Source organism: Manacus vitellinus, unplaced genomic scaffold, assembly GCF_001715985.3.
Source record: "Manacus vitellinus isolate BGI_N305 unplaced genomic scaffold, ASM171598v3 scaffold_32_pilon, whole genome shotgun sequence".
In the NCBI taxonomy this organism is placed as follows: domain Eukaryota; kingdom Metazoa; phylum Chordata; class Aves; order Passeriformes; family Pipridae; genus Manacus; species Manacus vitellinus.
Window position 1 is genome coordinate 3,806,262 of NW_021940460.1, and position 19,059 is coordinate 3,825,320.

At 45.2% G+C, this 19,059-nt stretch overlaps 1 protein-coding gene across 4 annotated transcripts in view; it reads right to left on the bottom strand.

Annotated features, from left to right (window-relative positions):
* The window catches only part of SPNS3 (sphingolipid transporter 3 (putative)), a 33,018-nt gene that overhangs the window by 5,055 nt on the left and 8,904 nt on the right, over positions 1-19,059 (bottom strand). For 3 of the 4 annotated variants that reach the window (XM_029961352.1, XM_029961353.1, XM_029961350.1), the window contains 8 exons: positions 17,511-17,576; positions 16,917-17,053; positions 16,249-16,400; positions 15,343-15,409; positions 14,270-14,460; positions 11,794-11,946; positions 8,461-8,650; positions 3,986-4,051 (listed from right to left, as the gene is read on the bottom strand). In XM_029961352.1, coding sequence (XP_029817212.1) covers positions 3,986-4,051; positions 8,461-8,650; positions 11,794-11,946; positions 14,270-14,460; positions 15,343-15,409; positions 16,249-16,400; positions 16,917-17,053; positions 17,511-17,576 — 1,022 coding nt within the window. The remainder of the gene's footprint in view (positions 1-3,985; positions 4,052-8,460; positions 8,651-11,793; positions 11,947-14,269; positions 14,461-15,342; positions 15,410-16,248; positions 16,401-16,916; positions 17,054-17,510; positions 17,577-19,059) is intronic. The other variant, XM_029961351.1, reaches the window with a different exon arrangement.

The following is a 19,059-nucleotide window of genomic DNA, read 5'->3' on the forward strand; positions in this document are numbered from 1 at the left end:
AAAAATAGAAGGAAGGGATGTTTCCTATAGTTTAGAGGGTCATACAAACTCTGCCTGTGCTGTCACTCACGTTCTTCTGCGCAATGGAAACCAAGAGCTCCAGGCACTGTGGGATTCACTGGGAAAAGAAGAAACAAAAGATGCCCCCACAGAGGGATTCTGAAGTAGCCACAGCCTCCTGCCCAGCCACAGGGACTGCCCAGGGCCCCAGCCCCTGGCAGTGATGCTGGTGACATCCTGCACCCCCCCTCTCCCAGGAGATCCCAGCCCAGAGGCCTGGACAGGGAAGGCCCAGACAGGTACAGTTTGCAAAGCCTGTGGTGCTGTGGCTGGGGGTTCCACAGACCCTCCTGCCCACGCTGTCACAGAGCTGTCAGCTGAAAGAGCAGATGGAACACGGGCTGGGGAGCACTCCTGCACCTCCCAGGGCACTTCCAAAGGCAGGAATGTGTTGGTTGCCTTCCAAAGGCCCACACAGGCTTCCAGCTCCAGCATCTCCTATGCTATTAGCTGCCACAACCCTAAAAGACAGTCCTGTCACCTCACAGAGGACAAACATGTTTCATAAGGGACACTCCAGGTACAGCCTCCCAGTAAAGCAGCAGGGCAGCTCCAGCCCCTCTCCACGTGCACATTAGCACTGGAGTTGTCCAGCTGAGGTTTCTGTGTTTACACTGAGCAGGAGGACAGAGGTGGCTCCATGCACTGCATCCTGATGCACAGCCACAAAGCAAGGAAGTCCTTATCATTCAGCCAGCATCTCCCTTTGTCTTCACCTCCACAGGTCGCAGGATAAATGAATTTCTAGCTACATTGTCTGGCTAGTAGTGCCATGTGGGAAGAAAGAAAAGTCATTTTTGTAGCAAAATAAGAACATGCATTAGCAAATCCAGCTACATTGTCAGAACTCCTACCAGTTCACGTGGGAAACAAGGCAAAAAGAGGAATTACTGCTGTTATCTGTGGCACCCTTCAGTCACTGCAACAGCAGAAATACACCAAACCTGTGGGGTTCCAGCAGGACAAAACCCAACTCCTGGATAAAATTGCCACTAAATGAGCAGATACCCACAAATTCAGCTCAATTCCATCATTTCTCTGATAAAATGATTAGTATTTAGAATTCAAGAGATCCAACCCAAAGCACATTCCTGGTAATCCACTGAATGTCTGCTCCCAGGGGGACACACCACCACAGAGCTCAGCCAAACTTGTCACCTCCCCACTTGTTGCTGGTACCTAAACCCAAAATATTCTAAAGTAAATGCAGTGAGGGGTGTTGGTCACCTGGGAGACAAGAATCTCCTTCTCTTCTGGATTTAAATGGATCCAGGATATGCAGTGGCACTCCCCACAGACTTCCTGCAGGCTGGGATGTGATGCAGCATTCCCTGAGCAAACTGAGACTTGAATGATGGAACTGAACCAAAGCCCAGCTCCTTCCAGGATGTGCAGTTTGGGTTCAGGAAGGAATTGAAGGAATGAGCTGACAGTAACCATCTGCCTCACTTTCCTCATCATACATCACCAGTACCTCACTCAGTGTCACCTGCCTCTTTAACAGTGACAGAGGACAGAATTAAAATGCAGATGGAGAAGTTCAGAGAAAAGTAAATTGAGAAACTTAAAAAAAAATCCCTCAGTGGTGCCTCTACTGATGTAAAAAGAATGGTAATTGTAATAATACTTGGTTCTGGTACAAAACCCCAGTGATTTCAAAATAAACTGAAACAGAAGCTAATAAAAGTTGTCAGTTTGGAGCAGTGATAGTTTTTCTGCACCTGTTCTCTGCTGAAAGGCTCCAGCTCTTTTCTCATAGGATAATTGTTTCTGACCATTCTGTGAGAGTCAAAGAAGAAGCAAAACCCTTTTGCTGCTGGCTGAGATTTTGAGCAGGCAGCCATCTCCCTAATGCTGACTGCATTATTTATTCTTTAATGAAAATTCCAGAGTGCAGAAAACTGACACGGAGGGAGCAGCACCAGGAAAGAGAACATAATGCAGTCAGTGTTGGTAGGGCTTTGCTGGAGATCCATGAAAGGTAAGGAGTTCCTTTCCTTCATCTCAATCAGAATGTAAAGAAAGGCTCTTCAACTATAAAATATGTGGATAAACAGGCTCATGTCAAGGCAAGGTCACAGCAGTGGAAGGAGAGTTCTGTGGTGCTTCATAGCTGGGCCCTTTGGTCACTGCACAGGGCTCAGCATTTGGCAATTCTGTCACATCCTTTCACACACAACACTGTAATAGAGATATTTTTATCTCTGCTCAGCTGTTTAGTTAGGTGGAAGAGATACTAAGCAAGTTGTATCTGAGCAACTCAGACCATGGTGCCATCACTCCCTGGTGGAAACTTTGGGTTCCTCACAAGCTCATAGGCACCTGTGCTCCAGGGGAGGCACAGCCTGCAAGGTTCCTTTGCTGTCCTAAACTCTTGGGAACTGCTGCTGTGTTGTGCTACACATGAATGCATCCACTGTGGTTCTTAAATGAAAGATTTATTGGGACAGCAGGGTTTGCAGCAGCAACCTGCAAATAGGTTTGAGCTCCCTCAGAACGAAACACTTTGACATCAAACAGGAAACACGGGACTCTTGCTTGGGAAGAAACAGTCAGAGGTGTCTGTGCTGCTGTGCCCTTGGCTTGGTGCCTTCTCTCACTTGTCCTGGTGGCTTCACACCATTTCCCCACTTTCAGTACCAGCTGCAGCAGCCTTTTGCCTGTACCACACTTCAATCACACTTCAATCCCTGTCTCTCAGGGAGCTTCCTGCTTGGAATGTTTGGGTTGCAGTCACACCCACCAGCACAGGGGTCCCAAAGTGGCGAGGATGGGTCTCTTGTGTGACCCAGCACTCCACCCTTTGTAGAAAAGGATTGTGTCAATTGAAATGTTCTGTCTTGTGCCCATGGGGAGCAACAGAAGAACTGTCAATCATTTAATTAAGTCTGGCTCTGGTACTTAAATCAGTTTTCTGCAGTCTCATTACTATAAGTGAACAAGGTAGATCATTTCCTTGCCTATTTGACTAATTGACAGTATTCAACTTGTTCATACTATGCATTTAATTAAAAAGTCATATAAACTACTTGATAAGACTGTGATAATCTCTCTAATTCAGTGTTAATAACAACATCTGTCCCAGGTTTTACACAGACACTGATCAGTTACTGTGGAGCTACAGCATAAATGAAAGATTGCCAAATTTTTCCTTTGAGTAAAAACTCAAGTGTGTTAAAAAATTACTAACTAAAAACCTTTGAAATGATAAAAAAAACAAGCTGCTCATTGAAACCTAGACTAACAGTGCCACGAGATGTGTGCTTTTCACATCACTGCTTCCTAAAGAAATTCTGATGGCAGAATCCAAATGAAATCATGCACTGCCCTTCCTTGGGCTTGTGGTGTCAGCCCTGGGATCCCTGAGATCCTCGTGACCATCACTGCTGGCCTGGCCCTTTGGCACTGTAGCACCACTCAGGAATTGCACTTGCTGGAATTCATCTGCACTGTATTCTGGATTAAAACAACTTGTTCATAGTTCACAGACTGTTGACTTTCCCTCATTTGGATCATGTTTTTAAACCTTTGGAGCACAAATAGAAAACCTGATTATAGACACAAAATGACCTGTTTCTGGTGCAGACCATTTTCTGGCAGACACCCAGCAACACAGAGCTGTACAGAAACCCAAACTGCTCTGGGGACAGGCAGCACTAGAGAGTTCCATGTGCAGGAGCTCCATCCAAGCCAGGACATCTCCTTTCTAGGCTCACAATAACTTGGATGACTGCACCACCACACCTCTATTGCCAGTGGCATCCTTGCCCAGCAGTGATTCCATCCCCAATGTGGGCAGGATACCAATAAGGGGATTGTTGATAGGAGTTCATTCATTTCTTCCCAGAAAGCCACCAAGATGCAGCCTTAGGAACATTATGTTGAGAAAAAACTTGAAATAAGAAGTAGATGCCTGAGCACTTACCAGCAGTATGTCTGTCACAACAGCCCAGTTCACAGATAAAAACACTTCTCCAAATGCAATAAAAATCTGCAGGAGAGAAGAAAGCAGTGACTGTCCACAGTGCATGGTCCTTCTTTGGTGTAAGGATGAAGGCAGGCTCACTGACTGTGCCTGTGGGAGAGCTGTCCTACACACCCATTTATTCATAAATTGAACATCTCTGTCTGTGCTTACAAACACTAATTTCATCTTAAAAGTGGGGAAAGGAACCAGAGAAGGTGTGTGGGGTTTGTGTCACAAATCTCAGCAGAAGAGGCAAAATAGGAAACACACACCACTCTCCTGATGAACTGCTGAACCCAGGAAGAGGAAAGCAAGACCCTGGGAAGAGAAACTTTCAGCACAGGTTTGAAAAATTATCAAAGATGTCCCTTTGCAAATGAAGCACCTCTGTGCTAATACAAGTAGTCTTAAAGGCTCTTTCAGAGAGAGAACTTCCAAAATGGAATGGACTCCAAGGAACAGGCAGCCTCGAAGCCTTGGTGCCCTGTGGGAATTCCCTAATCCATCACAGATGGAGACCCAGCCATCAGGAAAAGGGGTAGGGCCCCCAACAGTTCCTACAGCTGTGGGCTCAGAGAATATTAACTCTCTCAGCCAGCCCTGGACACAGATTGGAGCAGCCTGCCCAGGCTAAGTGAGGCTTTAGGAGAGCAGTAAAGCTACACTGTCAAGGTGGAGCAGTGCTAGAAGGCAGAGTCTATTTAGGACACAGGCCACAAAGTCAGATGGTACCTGGGAAATAAAATCCATGGTTACAACAGGCCTCCTGCTCAGTAAGGCCTTGGTCAAGATGTTTTAGCTGGTCTAGGAAAGGCACAGTGACAAATGCCCAGATGTTTTTGGAGGGGTGGCTGATGTGCTCCTAAGGAGAACCAGACCTGTCGCACATCTTCCTGCCTCCTCTGTGGTTCTGGTCTGTTCTGCTCATGTGTTTTCTTCTTGAAACAAGTTTGGACAAAAAGTTCCTTGAAGAACTGAGATAATATAGACCATTATCCAGATATCTTTCTCTTCACAACACTTTATACAGGTTTCCTAATTTGCAGCTGAATCCATTCCCTCACACATAGTTGCTTTTCCTTAAGTTGTAACAAATATCAGTCATTTCACATACTCCTTGAGAATGTGTTAGTCTTGGATCTATGCATCCCACTGTCCAAGTCTGCCCATTGACACAACCTTGGCAGGCTTTGCCCTCACAAGAGATAGAGTGCAACTGTTGTTCCCCAGTTCAGGACTGTTGCAATATCACTGCTCCAGCCTTAGCTGGAAAGCAAGTGAAACATCTACCTTAGAGAACTCTGGGCAAACACAAAATGTGGTTGTTAACATGGGGAGCAAAATCACACAGCTCAGCTTTTTACCAAGACAGTTGGCAATAAGGACTGGCTGTGAAATCTTGCACTCCCCAGAAAATATTAGCCATTCATCCCTTTATTTCAAGGTAAAATTCTCTGAAGTAGATCTGTTGGAAGATCCAAATTCATCAAGCAATAGTGGTATGAACTTACCTAACTTCTGTCAGTGGTGCCATGGGCAGCAAGAGATAGTGCAGGTTAAAGGGAAATAGGAAGGAGATAAAGAGCAAAGAGATTTATTTAGATCCTGGCTGATACTTTAAATATAACAAGATGCAAATCCAACAGTTAGAGCAGAAGGTTCTGAAGGCTTCCAAACTGTTCCTAGATATCACCAATGGAATAGATGACTCCCTGCCTTCATACATCAAATGAGAGATTGATCTATCTCCCTTATAGGAATCTTGTGATGTTTAGCACTTCTAAAGTGTAATTTCCAGTTTTTCTTTCTCTTCATGCTTTTTCCAAGTTATTTAGTCTGTACAAGCCCTCAGAACAAGAGCATGTCATGGCCAGTGCAAGAAAAGTAGAATTCATCTTTAGGAAATAAGTTATGCTGTCAACCTGGAGATCAAAGGACTGGAAATAAATGAAAAACTAACCTTGATAAGAAAATGTGATATTCAGTGGCTAAGGCCTCATACTCCACTGAGTAATAAATTCAAACAGGATTGTCTTAATGTTAGAGACAGAACTCTGTTAGATTTTCTTTTCTTTCCTAAGGTCTTGTGTGGATTGCAGATATAGGGTCACCTCCTCACCTCCTGGGGTTCAGCCATGACTTTCCCAAGCACCTGCACTGCAGTGAGCACAGGGCTTTCAGCTGCTTTTGGAGACAGAGCAGATGGACACAGAGCCTCTCTGAAGTCAAGAGCTGGGGATCCAGAGGGAGGAGAGCAATCTCACAGCATTTCAGCCCATCTACCCCAACAGAAACCCTGAAGTCAGCCTTGCCATAGTCCCACATTAACTTGAGAATTCTTGTGCTTTGAAACATTTCTTCCAGCTTTGGCCACAGCCTTGTTCCCCTTCATGATCCCCCCCAGTGCCCTACAGACACCTCTGTCATTGCTTGTATCCTTCCTTGCTGCAGGGGCTCCCACATGGTGAAGCAGAGACAGGTTGTGCCTGAGAGACAGGGACTGGAAAACCATTTCCTGCTCCTGTCCTGCACAAATGGAAGATCTGGTTCAGTGGGGCCTTCAGATTAGAAGCAGCAGCTGCCAGGGCACTGCAGTTCTGCCAGCAGTGAGCCTGGTGCCACCCTCGTTAGGAAGGCACAGAGAGGCAGGGCTGGGCCAGAGGAGGGGATGCTCAGGCAGTGCAACAAGTACCAGGGGAATCAGGTGCTGACACAACCTACAATTTATTCCCCTTGCCCAGTGCTGGAAGACATGCATAGAGCACATCAAACAAAAGACAAAATGCCAAAGCCTGTTATTAAAAAACTACCTGGTCTGCCCTTTGGAAGAAACTTAAAGAAGACAGTTATCCATAGCCCAGTTTGGAATTTCCTCCTGGATAACACCCTGCTGGAAGACACAGTGCTGTTTGTGAGGAGAGAAACATTTAAACTTTCATCAGGCCTTATAGAGCTCCTTTATCAGGAACTGTAGGGACAGGACAAGGGGGAATGGCTTCACACTGACATAGAGTAGGTTTAGATGGGATATTGGGAAGAAATTCTTCCCTGGGAGGGTGGTGAGGCCCTGGCACAGGTTGCCCAGAGAAGCTGTGGCTGCCCCATCCCTGGAAGTGTCCAAGGCCAGGTTGGACAGAGCTTGGAGCAACCTGGGACAGTGGAAGGTGTCCCTGTCCCTGCAGGGGGGGTGGAGTGAGATGATCTTTAAGGTCCCTCCCAACCCAAAGCATTCTGGGATTCTACAATTCTAATAAAAGGTATATTTTGGTAATTCACACCCAGTATGTTGGTTCACTCATCGAACACAGACTGGCAAATGAAACTGTTGTCCTCCAGATTTAATGACAAAAAAGAGAACTGAAGAACAAACTAAGAGTGGGGCTACATGGAAACCTGGGAGACAGAAAAAGAAAAGGGCTAATACTTTGGCACTCAGATCTCCACTCCTGAATCCAAAAATAATCTTCAATTTCACATTTTGCTTTGTGTACACACACTCAGACATGCAAATCCACTTGTTTTTCTTTTGGTGTAAAGGTGTTTTTCCACAGGAATACACATTCCTGAGGAGTCAAAAGGAAAACCTCTTTGAACAAGTGTTATTCTTAGAAGCAAAAAACCTGCAAAAGCACCCTTTTGCAGAGAACTGTTGATTACTGTAATTAACTTTACTTGGATCCTCTTATTTATGTTAATCATGGTGATTTTGGCTGTGGAGTCACAGGAAAAAACCTTGGAGTCTTTCCCTAGCTGTTACCAGATTATAGTTGAAATAAGGTTTACATTCAGTTCCCTCTCACAGGGAGTTTTTGGAACTATTCATCATTCCTGGTAGGTTTCTGTTTTTCCCTTTGCTAAGAACAGAATTTAAGTGATTTATACTTCAGTTTGCTTTGCCAAAAGCTTGACTTTGAAGATCAGCTGGTGATCTGGGACTTTGAAGATGACGGCTCAATTATTCTTAGCAAGAACTCTGTGTATTGTACAGCCCCAACTACACCAATCTTTAAGGATTCAGAAAGCAAAAATAAATAAGAATACTAAATTAGCTGCATAGCATTAATAATTAACATAAGATTGAGACTTGCTTTGACTACATTTTTGGAGAAGGGACAAGCTTCATGCAGCTAATTACACAGGCTTACTGTTCTCTTCTTCAGTGCACTGTGCAGGTCCTGAGGCCCAGTTTGCAGTGCTCTGCCTGCCCTTTGTCCTGGAACAAGGAATGCCCAACATGGATCCCACTGGACAGGCCACAGGCAGCATTGGAGCACCATTCCCAGTTCTTACCTGGTCACTTTATAAGTCATTGAAACCTCCTAATGGTCTAGAAGACTGCAGAGAATTCTGCAAAAGCCCCCCCTTGCCTCCTCCTCCTCCCCCTTCCCCTTCTCCCCAGGACACCAAGGGACATGTTGCTGATTGTCACTCACAAAGGTGGAAAGGATGCTGGTCTGGGCCAGCATGAGAGCTGTGTAGAGGCACAGGGCAGAGCTGAACATGCTGGTGGCACAGATCAGAGGATCAGCTTTGTTGTACATCTTCCTTAATCTTCTCGCGGCCTCTGCCCCAGCGACGACACCCACGATTCCTGTCCCAACAGTGATGCCTCCGAAGATTAGGCTGGTGACAAAGCAAAGGATTCAGCTGAGCATGGTACTGTAGAAGAAGGAATGGTGTTAGCTCATAGCTGGAGTTTCAGAGGAATCTTTAATGGGGAACTTGAATTTCATTCCATTTGATGTAACCCTCCCACTCCTTGTAAATGGATGTGCTGCCAAGCCTCAGTGGAAGATGAGTGTCCTGGGAAGCAGATATTTTCCCATTTCCAGAGCAGGTGTTATGCACCCAGGCTCAAGGAGGACCCTGCCCAGTAGGACCTGGCTTGGACATGCAGTGATGTGGAGGAGACCCAGTCATCTTGGTTACCCTGTGAACCAATCTACTCAGTCATCCCTGAAACACAGATGGAGTAACTGCATCACAATCTGCTGTCTTGGAAGGGATCCTAGCACGTGGAATGATCTACATCTAAATTATAACCCTCTGGTTAGCACAGCTGAGATGAGTCACTTCTCTGACTCTGGGAAACACCTACCACTTCCCAGAGGAGTTCAAAGAATACTGAGTAGTTAACTGTGCCAGGTCCACAGAGCCTTTTCTGAATGCAGAATGTCCAGCACCACTCAGCTTTGTGTGTCTGCAAATGCAAATGTGTTCTTCAGGAATCCCAACTTCATGCTTTAAAGGAACATGTCTGAACAGCTTAGAAGACTCAGCTTCCAGAGGGACTTCTGTGTGTGCTTTTCTTTCTGTCCCAAATGAGATCCCAATGACAAAGCAACCAAAGACCAGTGGTGCTGATTGTTTAATGCATCACAGTTCTCCAAAGGCAAACAGGGACAGGACCAATGTATCCTGAGCACAAGTGCTCCTGAATATTTCAGTGTTACATGGTAAGTTCTGTACATTTTCCTGAGCTTTCTCTAACTGCAAAGCAAAGTAACCAGCTGGGATAGGATCTGTCCATTTAAACTGCAGTGCATCCACTTTTTATTTTCTTTCTGGCTGATTAGGAAGGACTGAATTATTCTACAAGAAAAAAAGAAAGTATTTCTATGCAAGATAACAAACTTTTAGCATATTTGTAGTCTCCCTGCAAGTTCTTCAGAATTCTGATTCATCACTCACTACAGTTTGATAGTGACAGTAGAGATTGTCACTAGGCAGAGTAACTATCTTAGAGATTTGTTCAGGAGAGAAAAGTTCCAAGGTGACATTAGCTGATTGAAGCATTCATGGAATTGTGTTTAGAATATTCATGTGTTGTAAACTGCAGTTGAAATAAACCTGGAGCTGGAATAAAAGAGAGCAGCCGAAACTAAATCCAAGCACGGTTCAGTTGACTGGGAGTAGGAAAGTACAGAAGCTGAGTCCTGGGGAAAGGCTCCTATGGGATCTTTTAGGGTCTGAAAATGCTCCCTTATCTGTCTGATCTGTTCCAAAGTGTCTGCACAAAGACCTGAAAAAACCCTATTTATGTACCTTGAAAGGACTGAGACCTGAGTCAGCTGTGATGCCATTTGAGTTTGTGTTTCCAGGGAGTCTGTGACACAGCCCTGGTCCTTAAACAAAGCCTGTAACTGCTGAACAGCCAGAGGGGATCCTCAAAGTATCCCTGGGCAGGTCCTGGAATGTGCAGCTCAGTTCCTCCAGCACCATCAGCTACAGGTCTGACACTGTTGTTTATATTCTGTTTCTTTACATCCCCCTGGAATAAGAGTCTAAACCCAGCCTTATCCTGCTTCTGGCACGAGTTTATGCCAAGGTTATTTTTAAAGTATCCTGTAAGAAGCAGGACATGAGGTTAAACTATCAGGAGCTCCATTTCCCTTCCCTGAAGACCATGTCTGCTGTAGCAACACTACTGTGGAATAATAATTCGGAAGTGGATTAGAGAGCAAACCAGAGGGCAACACCTTCAGCTTAACAAAGGAAGTATTTAAACTGTATCTGTGAACAGAAACAGCCAAACAGCTGAAACTGGTCAGTCTCCTCTGCCTACCCCGAGCCAAACTCCTGGGCTCACTCCCTTCTCAGTATTGTTCACTAGTAAGTTATGAGCCACTGGTGGCATCCATGGCAGGACAATTCATTTCCCATTGAAGGGTTTGGGGGTGACTATTCAATCCATCTGGTTACACTACGGCTCAGAAAGCACTTTTGAGCTGGCTCAGTTGTTCCACTGCAGACAAGCAGAAGAACCCTGTTAGCAGAGCACACTCAAGCTGTGATTACTGCTTTTCCCTTTAATTGTCTTTACCTGGAAAGCCAGTGTAGGAACCACTTAGTTCTTTGAAATCCATCATGAAGGCAGAGACTGAAGGCAGAGACTGAAACCAGATTTGGGATACCTCCAGAAGAAAGGGACACTTGTATGGAGGCCACTGGTAGGGAGTCAGTCCCAGTGCTCACTGTGACTGAGGGCAGCCATGAAGACTCAGGAGGAGCACTGAATGCATTTTTGTATTCTGGATAACACACTGTATTCCAGATAACACATTTGTTTTCTGGTAACACATTGTGGTGGGGGGAAAATTTTTCTTCCTAGCTGGGGAAAAGTCATCCACAAAAAGTTCTGATTGCTTCAAAGTCTTCTGCTCTTGTAAATTCCTCTTCCCACCCACCATTTGATATTTACTGATGTATCTTCACTGATCTGGTTGTGCTCTGTAAGCAGAGCTCTGCTGGCAGGTGCTCACAAGACCAAATGATCCTGGTCTGATGCAATGATATGGTACTAGATCAAAATCATCAAGCTTTCTTCATGTTGGGAGCCACAATCACCTGCCCAACACAGCAGGGATTTTAAAGCCATACTAATAAGCAGATAATGGGAAAGTCACCAAAACACAGGATTTAAACGTACTTAAATGTGTATTTAAGTAGCTTGGGCTGCACAGTCGTTTGTCAACTGAAATCTCCTTGCTAAAGCTGCTCCTTTCCCCCCCCCCCAGTGTTCCTGTTACTGCTTCTTCCCAATTTACTAACACAGGGCTGGCAGCATCCTCCCAGTTAACTGAGTGATTATAAACAAACAAACAAACAGGAGTGTCTCAGCATACCTGGGAGCAGTTTAGTCTAACATTCACACCCCATTGCCTTCACCAGAAGTGTTCAATCACATCCTGCCTTCCCCCTTTGGAAACAAGCTGTGATTTAGGGCTGTGCAGTGTTCCCAAGGTGGTTCCACAGTCCCAGCTCACCTGTTGGATGAATTGCACGATTCCTGGAGGCAGGGGGGGACAATGCCCTGGACAAGCTGAGCCCTGTACAGGAACAGTGGTACCCACATTCCCAGGGCTCCAGTGACAAAGGCCATGGCTGTCAGACCCAGTGAGGACCAGACAAAACTACAGCTGAAAGTCAAAAGAAAACAAGGGAGAGATATTAGAAAGGATGGGGTGGAGGGAAAAGGGAAAGCCTACCTGCAATACCCAGGATTTCAGGCAATAACAAAACAATTCATTCAGACATCTTATAATCAAAATCCACTCCCTTGAATATCTGAACTCTGATCAGGCTTTATTATGAAAGTCAACAATAAAGTCCTAATTAGAGCAAAGGCCATGACCTACTGATTTCTTGTTAAATCCTGGGCTCTTGCACATTCCCTTGCCAGCTTCTGCTAAAACAATTGCTGTGGATTTTTTGATAGCAGAAATACAACAATAGAGAGTGGGTGAGAATTTAATGGCTTAGTAGCTGAAGGAAAGTGTTCTATGTGCAAGTCTAAATGCCTCAGGATAGTTTTAAGTCATTTCTGTAACCAGCACAAATGAGAGTAACTTCTGGGTCCTCCAAACTGTGAAGATGCAGTGGCTGAACCCCTCCTTAACTCTGAGTGGGTAAAAATAGACTGTCAGTCTGCACAGCGAGTTTTCAGACAAAAGGAGAAGCATTTTTAAAAACTGTCCAAACCTTGTCTCCTTCCTGCCCTATTCTAGGAGAAAATTTAATTTTTGCTGGTCTCTTTCTAGTTAATAGTTTAGGAAAAAGTCCCCTTTAAGGTCAATAGGGAGGTATTGACCTTAAGGTTAAACAAAAGTGCTGCAAATGACCAGGTGACTACAGATTAGAGGATTTGCTAAGAACTGAGCCCAATTCCCCATCTTCTAAAGACAAAGGACTCTTGAATCTGTTTTTTTGGCAGTATGACTTTATGCTTTGGAAATCAATTGCTAAAGGAAAAGAAAATTAAAATCTATTTTTACAACATTGCTGCAACAGCTTTTTGGAAAGAAACTTCGGTGATAGCCCAGTTGTTGAAATGTTGGGTTCATTTTTGATTCAGGAAAATTCACTTTTTATTCACTTCAGACTATACTGACTACAAACGCTGACCCAACAAACTGGATCTCTGGGGCACTTGCTGTTCTGGATGCAAACGGGATGGAAATCTAATTGTCAGTTAGAGAATGCTGGAGCCTCTGGAAGAAGAACCATAGAATCAGCCGGGTTGGAAAAGACCTCTGAGATCATCAAGTCCAACCCTTGATCCAACCCCGCTGTGGTTCCCAGCCCATGGCACTGATGCCACATCCAGTCTCACCTTAAACACCTGCAGGGACGGTGACTCCACCCCCTCCCTGGGCAGCCCGTTCCAATGCCTGATTATCCTCTCTGTAAAGAATTTCTTCCTAATATCCAACCTAAACCTCCCCAGGCAGAGCTTAAGACGATGCATTCTTGTCTTACTGAGAGTTGCCTGGGAGAAGAGACCAACTCCCACCTGGCTACAACGTCCTGTCAGGGAGTTATAGAGAGTGAGGAGGTCTCTCTTGAGCCTCCTCTTCTCCAGGCTCAACAGCCCCAGCTCCCTCAGCCTCTCCTCATAGGACCTGTGTTCGAGTCCCTTCACCAGCCTCGCTGCCCTTCTCCGGACGAGCACCCCAAAGACAGAGCAGGTCCCAGAAAGCAGGTGTGCCGGGATCGGAGCATCCCGCGGGCTCGCAGCGCGGAGCCGGGGCTGGCGCAGCTGCACAGCGGCCCCTGCTGTTCCCAGCCCGGCTCCGGCTGCTCCTCCTGCCCCGCTCTCGCAGGCTCACCGCAGGGCAAAAAACCTGCTGCACTCCGCATTCACTTCGTGCTGCAGCTCAGCTGGTGTTTTCTTTAATTTTTGTGCGGCTAAAGGAAGAGGTGGTCTGCCAACCACGCTCAGCTGCTCAAAACACGAGGGCAATCGCTTTATAAACCGTGTCGGGGCACAACACTTTCACCTCGTGTATCAGAGGCACAGCAGCCTCTCAAAGACCACACAGAGACTGCCTGAGACATGCTGATCCCACCTTCCTCGGGCACTAAGAGTTACAGATAAATACAGATAAATTTACACCTGCAAATAACGCACTTTAAGCAAACCAGCTCACCCCGAGGGCTAAAGCAAGAGGGAAGGGGAAACTTAGTAGAAAGTAGAGCTGGATTTCAATAGGAGCACAGTGCCATAACTTTGCCTCCTTCCCCCTCCTCCAAATGGGAGGATAGAAGATGCAAAGAAATCTGTGATTTCTTTTGTAATGTTCCTGTAAAAGAGTGGAAGAAAGATTTTTATTAAGGGTGTTTCCATCACCTTGCAAACAGCACGAGACACAAAGGAGCGGGGCAGGATTTCACGGACATATTTCTTGAAATGGAATGGTCACTCAGTGTAGGGAACCTTTGTTGCTCAAACCACTCACTTACTTCTTGGCAAGGGATCCAACATCTTGACACCAAGTAGTCTTGGCAGTTCTGGGTGCACCTGGTGTCTCATCTGCTCCTCGCCTTGTGCCGGAGATGCTCAGTGCTCTGTGCCTCGCTGTCCTTCTCTGGATCCTGGGAGGGACCAGGAGAATCAGGAGGACCAGTGCTAGACCTCCCATGCAAGGAGTTACCTGTAGACACAAGGTTGGTTGGGTCAAGGATGCCTGTTTTTATACAGATATGGTTTAAGTCACATTTGTAAAGAAGAGGAGCGACATTGGTGATTTGTGGTGACTTTGGAGGAATGATGATAAATCCTCACTCCCCATCCTACAGGTGCATGGTTGCTTCATCTGATTTTGAAGAAAAACATGTGAAGAAAGAAAACTGTACTGTGGTGCTCTGTACTGTGGCCAAGGTGACCACAGAAAACTGTCCGGAAAACTGTACTGTGGCCACAAACACAGTGATCCCTGATGCAGTCACCAGTGTTACCTGAACAACATCCCAGTGTTACTCCAGTCAACATTCTGCCCCATTCACCTGCATGGGCCAGTTAACTTTGTACACAAGGCAGGAGGATCTGACAAAGTGCTTCCAAAGCACTGGGTGCTCAGTATGGAGAGACATCATGATGACATGATCAGAACAGAAGAGTTATTTTCTTGAAACCTTCAAATAATAGTTATTCCCAACAGCACTGCAGGAAACCGGTGCTACCAGTATAATGATATTTTTACCTTCAGATTCCTCTGTTTGAGGAGGTCTCAGTGCAGTGAGAACCATTCCAAATGTCCTCGGGTAAGGGGAATATCAGCACCTGCCCTGCCTGCTGTACAGTTTCACCTCCACCTACCAGAACCAGGCAGGAATCTGCCCCTTGTCCTGCAGGAAGAGTTCTCTTAAACACCACATTCTGACCAGTCAGGCAGTAGGAAGTCCTTGCACTGCTCCCTTCTTTTAACACAGTAGGAAGTCCTTGCACTGCTCCCCTCTTTTAACACAATGGACATAAGGAATCCAAACCCCAGTGAGGATTCTGCTGTGTCAGTGAATGGAAGGGAGTGACTCACCCTGAATGCCCAGTGCCAGTCCCCTGTGCTCTTTGCCATGCCAGCTGCCAGCATGTAACCACAGCCACTGTGAGCAACAGAAAGGAAGAATCAGAAAGCACCAGTGAACTCTGGAAGGCTGAAATGATGTGTCTTTATGAGAGCACAGAGAAGTGTTCTGCCATAGCTTTCAAAAGGGATGAAGAGAAACAATCCTCATGGTCTGTGCTAGTCTCCTTGCCAGACTTGAGACAGTGGCAATAATGTCCCAGATTCCCCCTTGGAGTCCATACTCTGTAGAATGACACTGCAAACCCAGATCAAACAGCCCATAAAGCAGTTTATTGTTCAGTCCTTTCTGTGCTAGCCATAGGAATTATATCCTGCAGGAATTTCTTTAGTTTTAATCTGCCTTCTGGGCCCAGCCTTGGCTGCCTGCTCTAGTACAGAGTATGTCTCTAAACTACTTAAAAGGCCCTTCTCCTCTTCTTGGCAGAGGGGGAATTTAACTAAAAGAGGAGAGGGAAGTACCAGTTCTTCATTGGGAGACATTTAATGGAGGGTTCTTGAAAAATTTGTCAAATAAACAAACATCTAAAAGCTTTTGTGTTCCAAACCCCAGAAATACATTACATACCCCCATGCACACATTTCTTTTAGAATTGATTCAATATTTTATTCAAAGCCAGAGTTTAGATTCTCCCTAAAAATGTTGGGGGAAAAAAAGCGAATTTTTCTTCAAGGTAAGTACAGAAATAAACCTAATCAGCTCCATGCAAACTTGCTAAGGAAGTGACAAATCCCCTTGCAAGAGCCAAGGCAGATATACATCAAAATATATCCAATTGAGGCTTGGGGTGTATTGAATTGCAGGCGTGGTCAGACAGAATTTCAAAAGGCCAGTCAATTACTAGCAAGAAAACCAACCTTCCCACTGGAATGAAGATATAGAAGATAGATAACACTGTGGTCCTTTTTCCTTCCTCAAACAGGTCTGCAATGATGGTGGGTGCTATGGTGGAGTAACTGGCTGTGCCAATGCCAACCAGTCCTCGTGAGAGAACAAATATCCTGTAATACTGCAGGGGAAAGACATGTTATAGTGCAAAAGAAACCATGCCAGAAAGAAAGCTTACTGTTAAAGAGGTACCTTTTAGTGGATCAAATTTAGCAGAGAAATCAGAGTTGGACTGCCTTTTCCCTCCACTCACACCTGCTCCCCTCCCACCTCACTGCTGGACTTTCTCTTTCTGCACAGCACTGACTTCCCACAGTGACACCCAGAGGGAATTTCGGGGTAGGGTGGATAGAGCACATGCTTGCCCAACAAGCTGCCACACTGTAAGGTCACAAACAACAAATGTTCAGGACAAAAATGAGATGCCATCAATTGCAACAGTAATGTGTGGATTCTCCACTGCCTAGACTGGTCTCCAGCTTCCCATAAAGCATTCCTGCATGGAGCACATTTAGTCCAGGCTTGGGGAATGAGTGCTCACTGATGCTTTTCCAAATGTGGTTAGAGAGGAACTCTATCAGCTCCTGCAAGGTGTAAGCAGATTATTTTCACAGTACCCTCTAAAAAAGCAACACACCGACTCAGTGATGAAGGAACTGCCCAAGGTGACACCAGACCAGAAGAGAATCCCAGCTCCAAGGATGATTTTCCTGTTGTAGCGGTCTCCAAGGTATCCAAAGATGGGGGCAGCCAGCATGTAACACAAGGTGAACACTGGAAATCCAAGAACCAGCAAAGACAATATTGCTCAGATTATTTATTTTTATCATACATGCTGCTGCTCATCCCTCAGATAAACTCAGGTTATTTTTAGGGCAGAGGTTAAAGGCAGGCTGAGTTTGTAGCACTAGGAGGGAGATAGATATTTGAAAAAAAAAGATAAATGCAGGTTCAAAATACCCATACAAAAATAAAATGTGCGTGAGTTACTCAGGTTCTGTATTTCTTGAGAAACCCTTCATCTTTGTGATTCACATGCTGTGGGATTTTTGAAGGACTCTACTCTGGCCTGACTTTGAGTTTTGCATCATAGCCAGCCTGCCCACAAGTGGAAGTGAGCAACACCACACACGAGGAGGAAGTAGAGAACTGAGTAACTGGGCTGTGTTTTAGCAGCAGATCATGGGGAGGCAAGGAGAGAGAACTCCCTGGACTGAAGAGGTTTCATTACCTGTTTGCAGCAGACCTGTCTTCCCATCGCTGAGCCCAAAGTATTTCTGTATATCCAACAGGATCCCTGCAACAGAGGCAGACACTGAATGGCAGCAGAGTACTCTGCTCATTCCTTGTAATTGCCAACCCAAAAACAGGGCTTGCAAGAACTGCAGCACCTTTAGCTTCTAGTTTAGACTGTAAACTATTATTCTCCCACAAGCACAGATGCACAGAGAATTAAAAATTCTTATCACTATAGATAAAATTAATGATCTTCCACTATATAGGTCTTATGAGAGTCACTGTTTCAACCACAACTGTTCTGTTTCTTTTGCACCAACCTAAAAAGTTTAGTGTTCAAAGTTGGACACAATGTAGAACAAAGCAGTGGTGAAGTTTGACACCTCGTGGGTGTTGAGACAAAAAGGTCATTTTTGCCTCTACGTCCTGCCAAGGCTGCAGATCTGCATTTCACCTACCTTGCATTTCTGCTTTATATTGCTGAAAAAAAACAATTAAAAATAGCAGAAGATACTGCTTGGAATAAGCACACTTGTACTCCAATATTGAAAGCTATCACTTTAATAAGGCATTTCTTCTCACGCTGCTTTAGTTTTGTCAAAATAGATAAAATGATAACACTGTTAAGAGGAAGAAGCCATGACCACGTAAGAGAACAAGTTCTGGGTAACCCTCCTGCTGTGCTCACAGCAGCTGATCTGCAGCAGGACGGAGCTGGGTGAGGCCAGCAAGAGGCCCCTCTGCTCCCACAGTGTGTTTTCCATGTTATGCCATAAAACTACACTGCTGCAGTTCTTAAAAGCATTGTGGGGCCAGTTATTGTAAAGCTAAATCCATGTTCCCCCTGTCCCCGTGGCTGCAGCATCAGCCACATCAGCACTGTTTACTGATGTGACTTGAAGTCACATAGAGAAGTCACATAGAACAAGGTCCAGCCTAAAGGCAGCTCCAGAGGTTTTACAGCTGTTTCTCAAGGACTCTTGAACATATTTAGGGTTTTTCTAAAGGTCTCAAAAGTAAGTCAGTGATTTCATTCAATTGTTTTGCATCATTAAAACAGGACAATCAATTGTATCTTTCCTTTCTGGCAGCCAGTGATCAGCACATAGAAAGACTGGATTATAGGAATTTGGACTCACAGAGTATTAAATCAGAGCTAACACAAGACTTGACTTGAACCACAGCTTCATCTCAAACTGACTTTCACACTGAGCACCACTGAATTGCTATTCCTTCCACAGAACTGGAATAACTGACCTGAGCAGTTATTGGCAAATGACAAAGCATTGATTTGAACAGCTTGGAACAGGGTCACAGATCAGAGGGGAAAGGTCTGCATGATCACTGGTTCTAAAAACTGGAGACTCAATTCCAGCAGACAATTTAGTGGAAGAGCTTGTTTTCTGTGTGAAGATTGATGTAAATTCTGTCAAAGCCTGTGAGCAAAACTGCCTGGAAACCACAGCTTCACAACTGCCACCAGCTTCTTTCTAATCAGATCCTCACACCTGCCCTGCTTCTCTTTCCTGTCAAACAACAGGCTC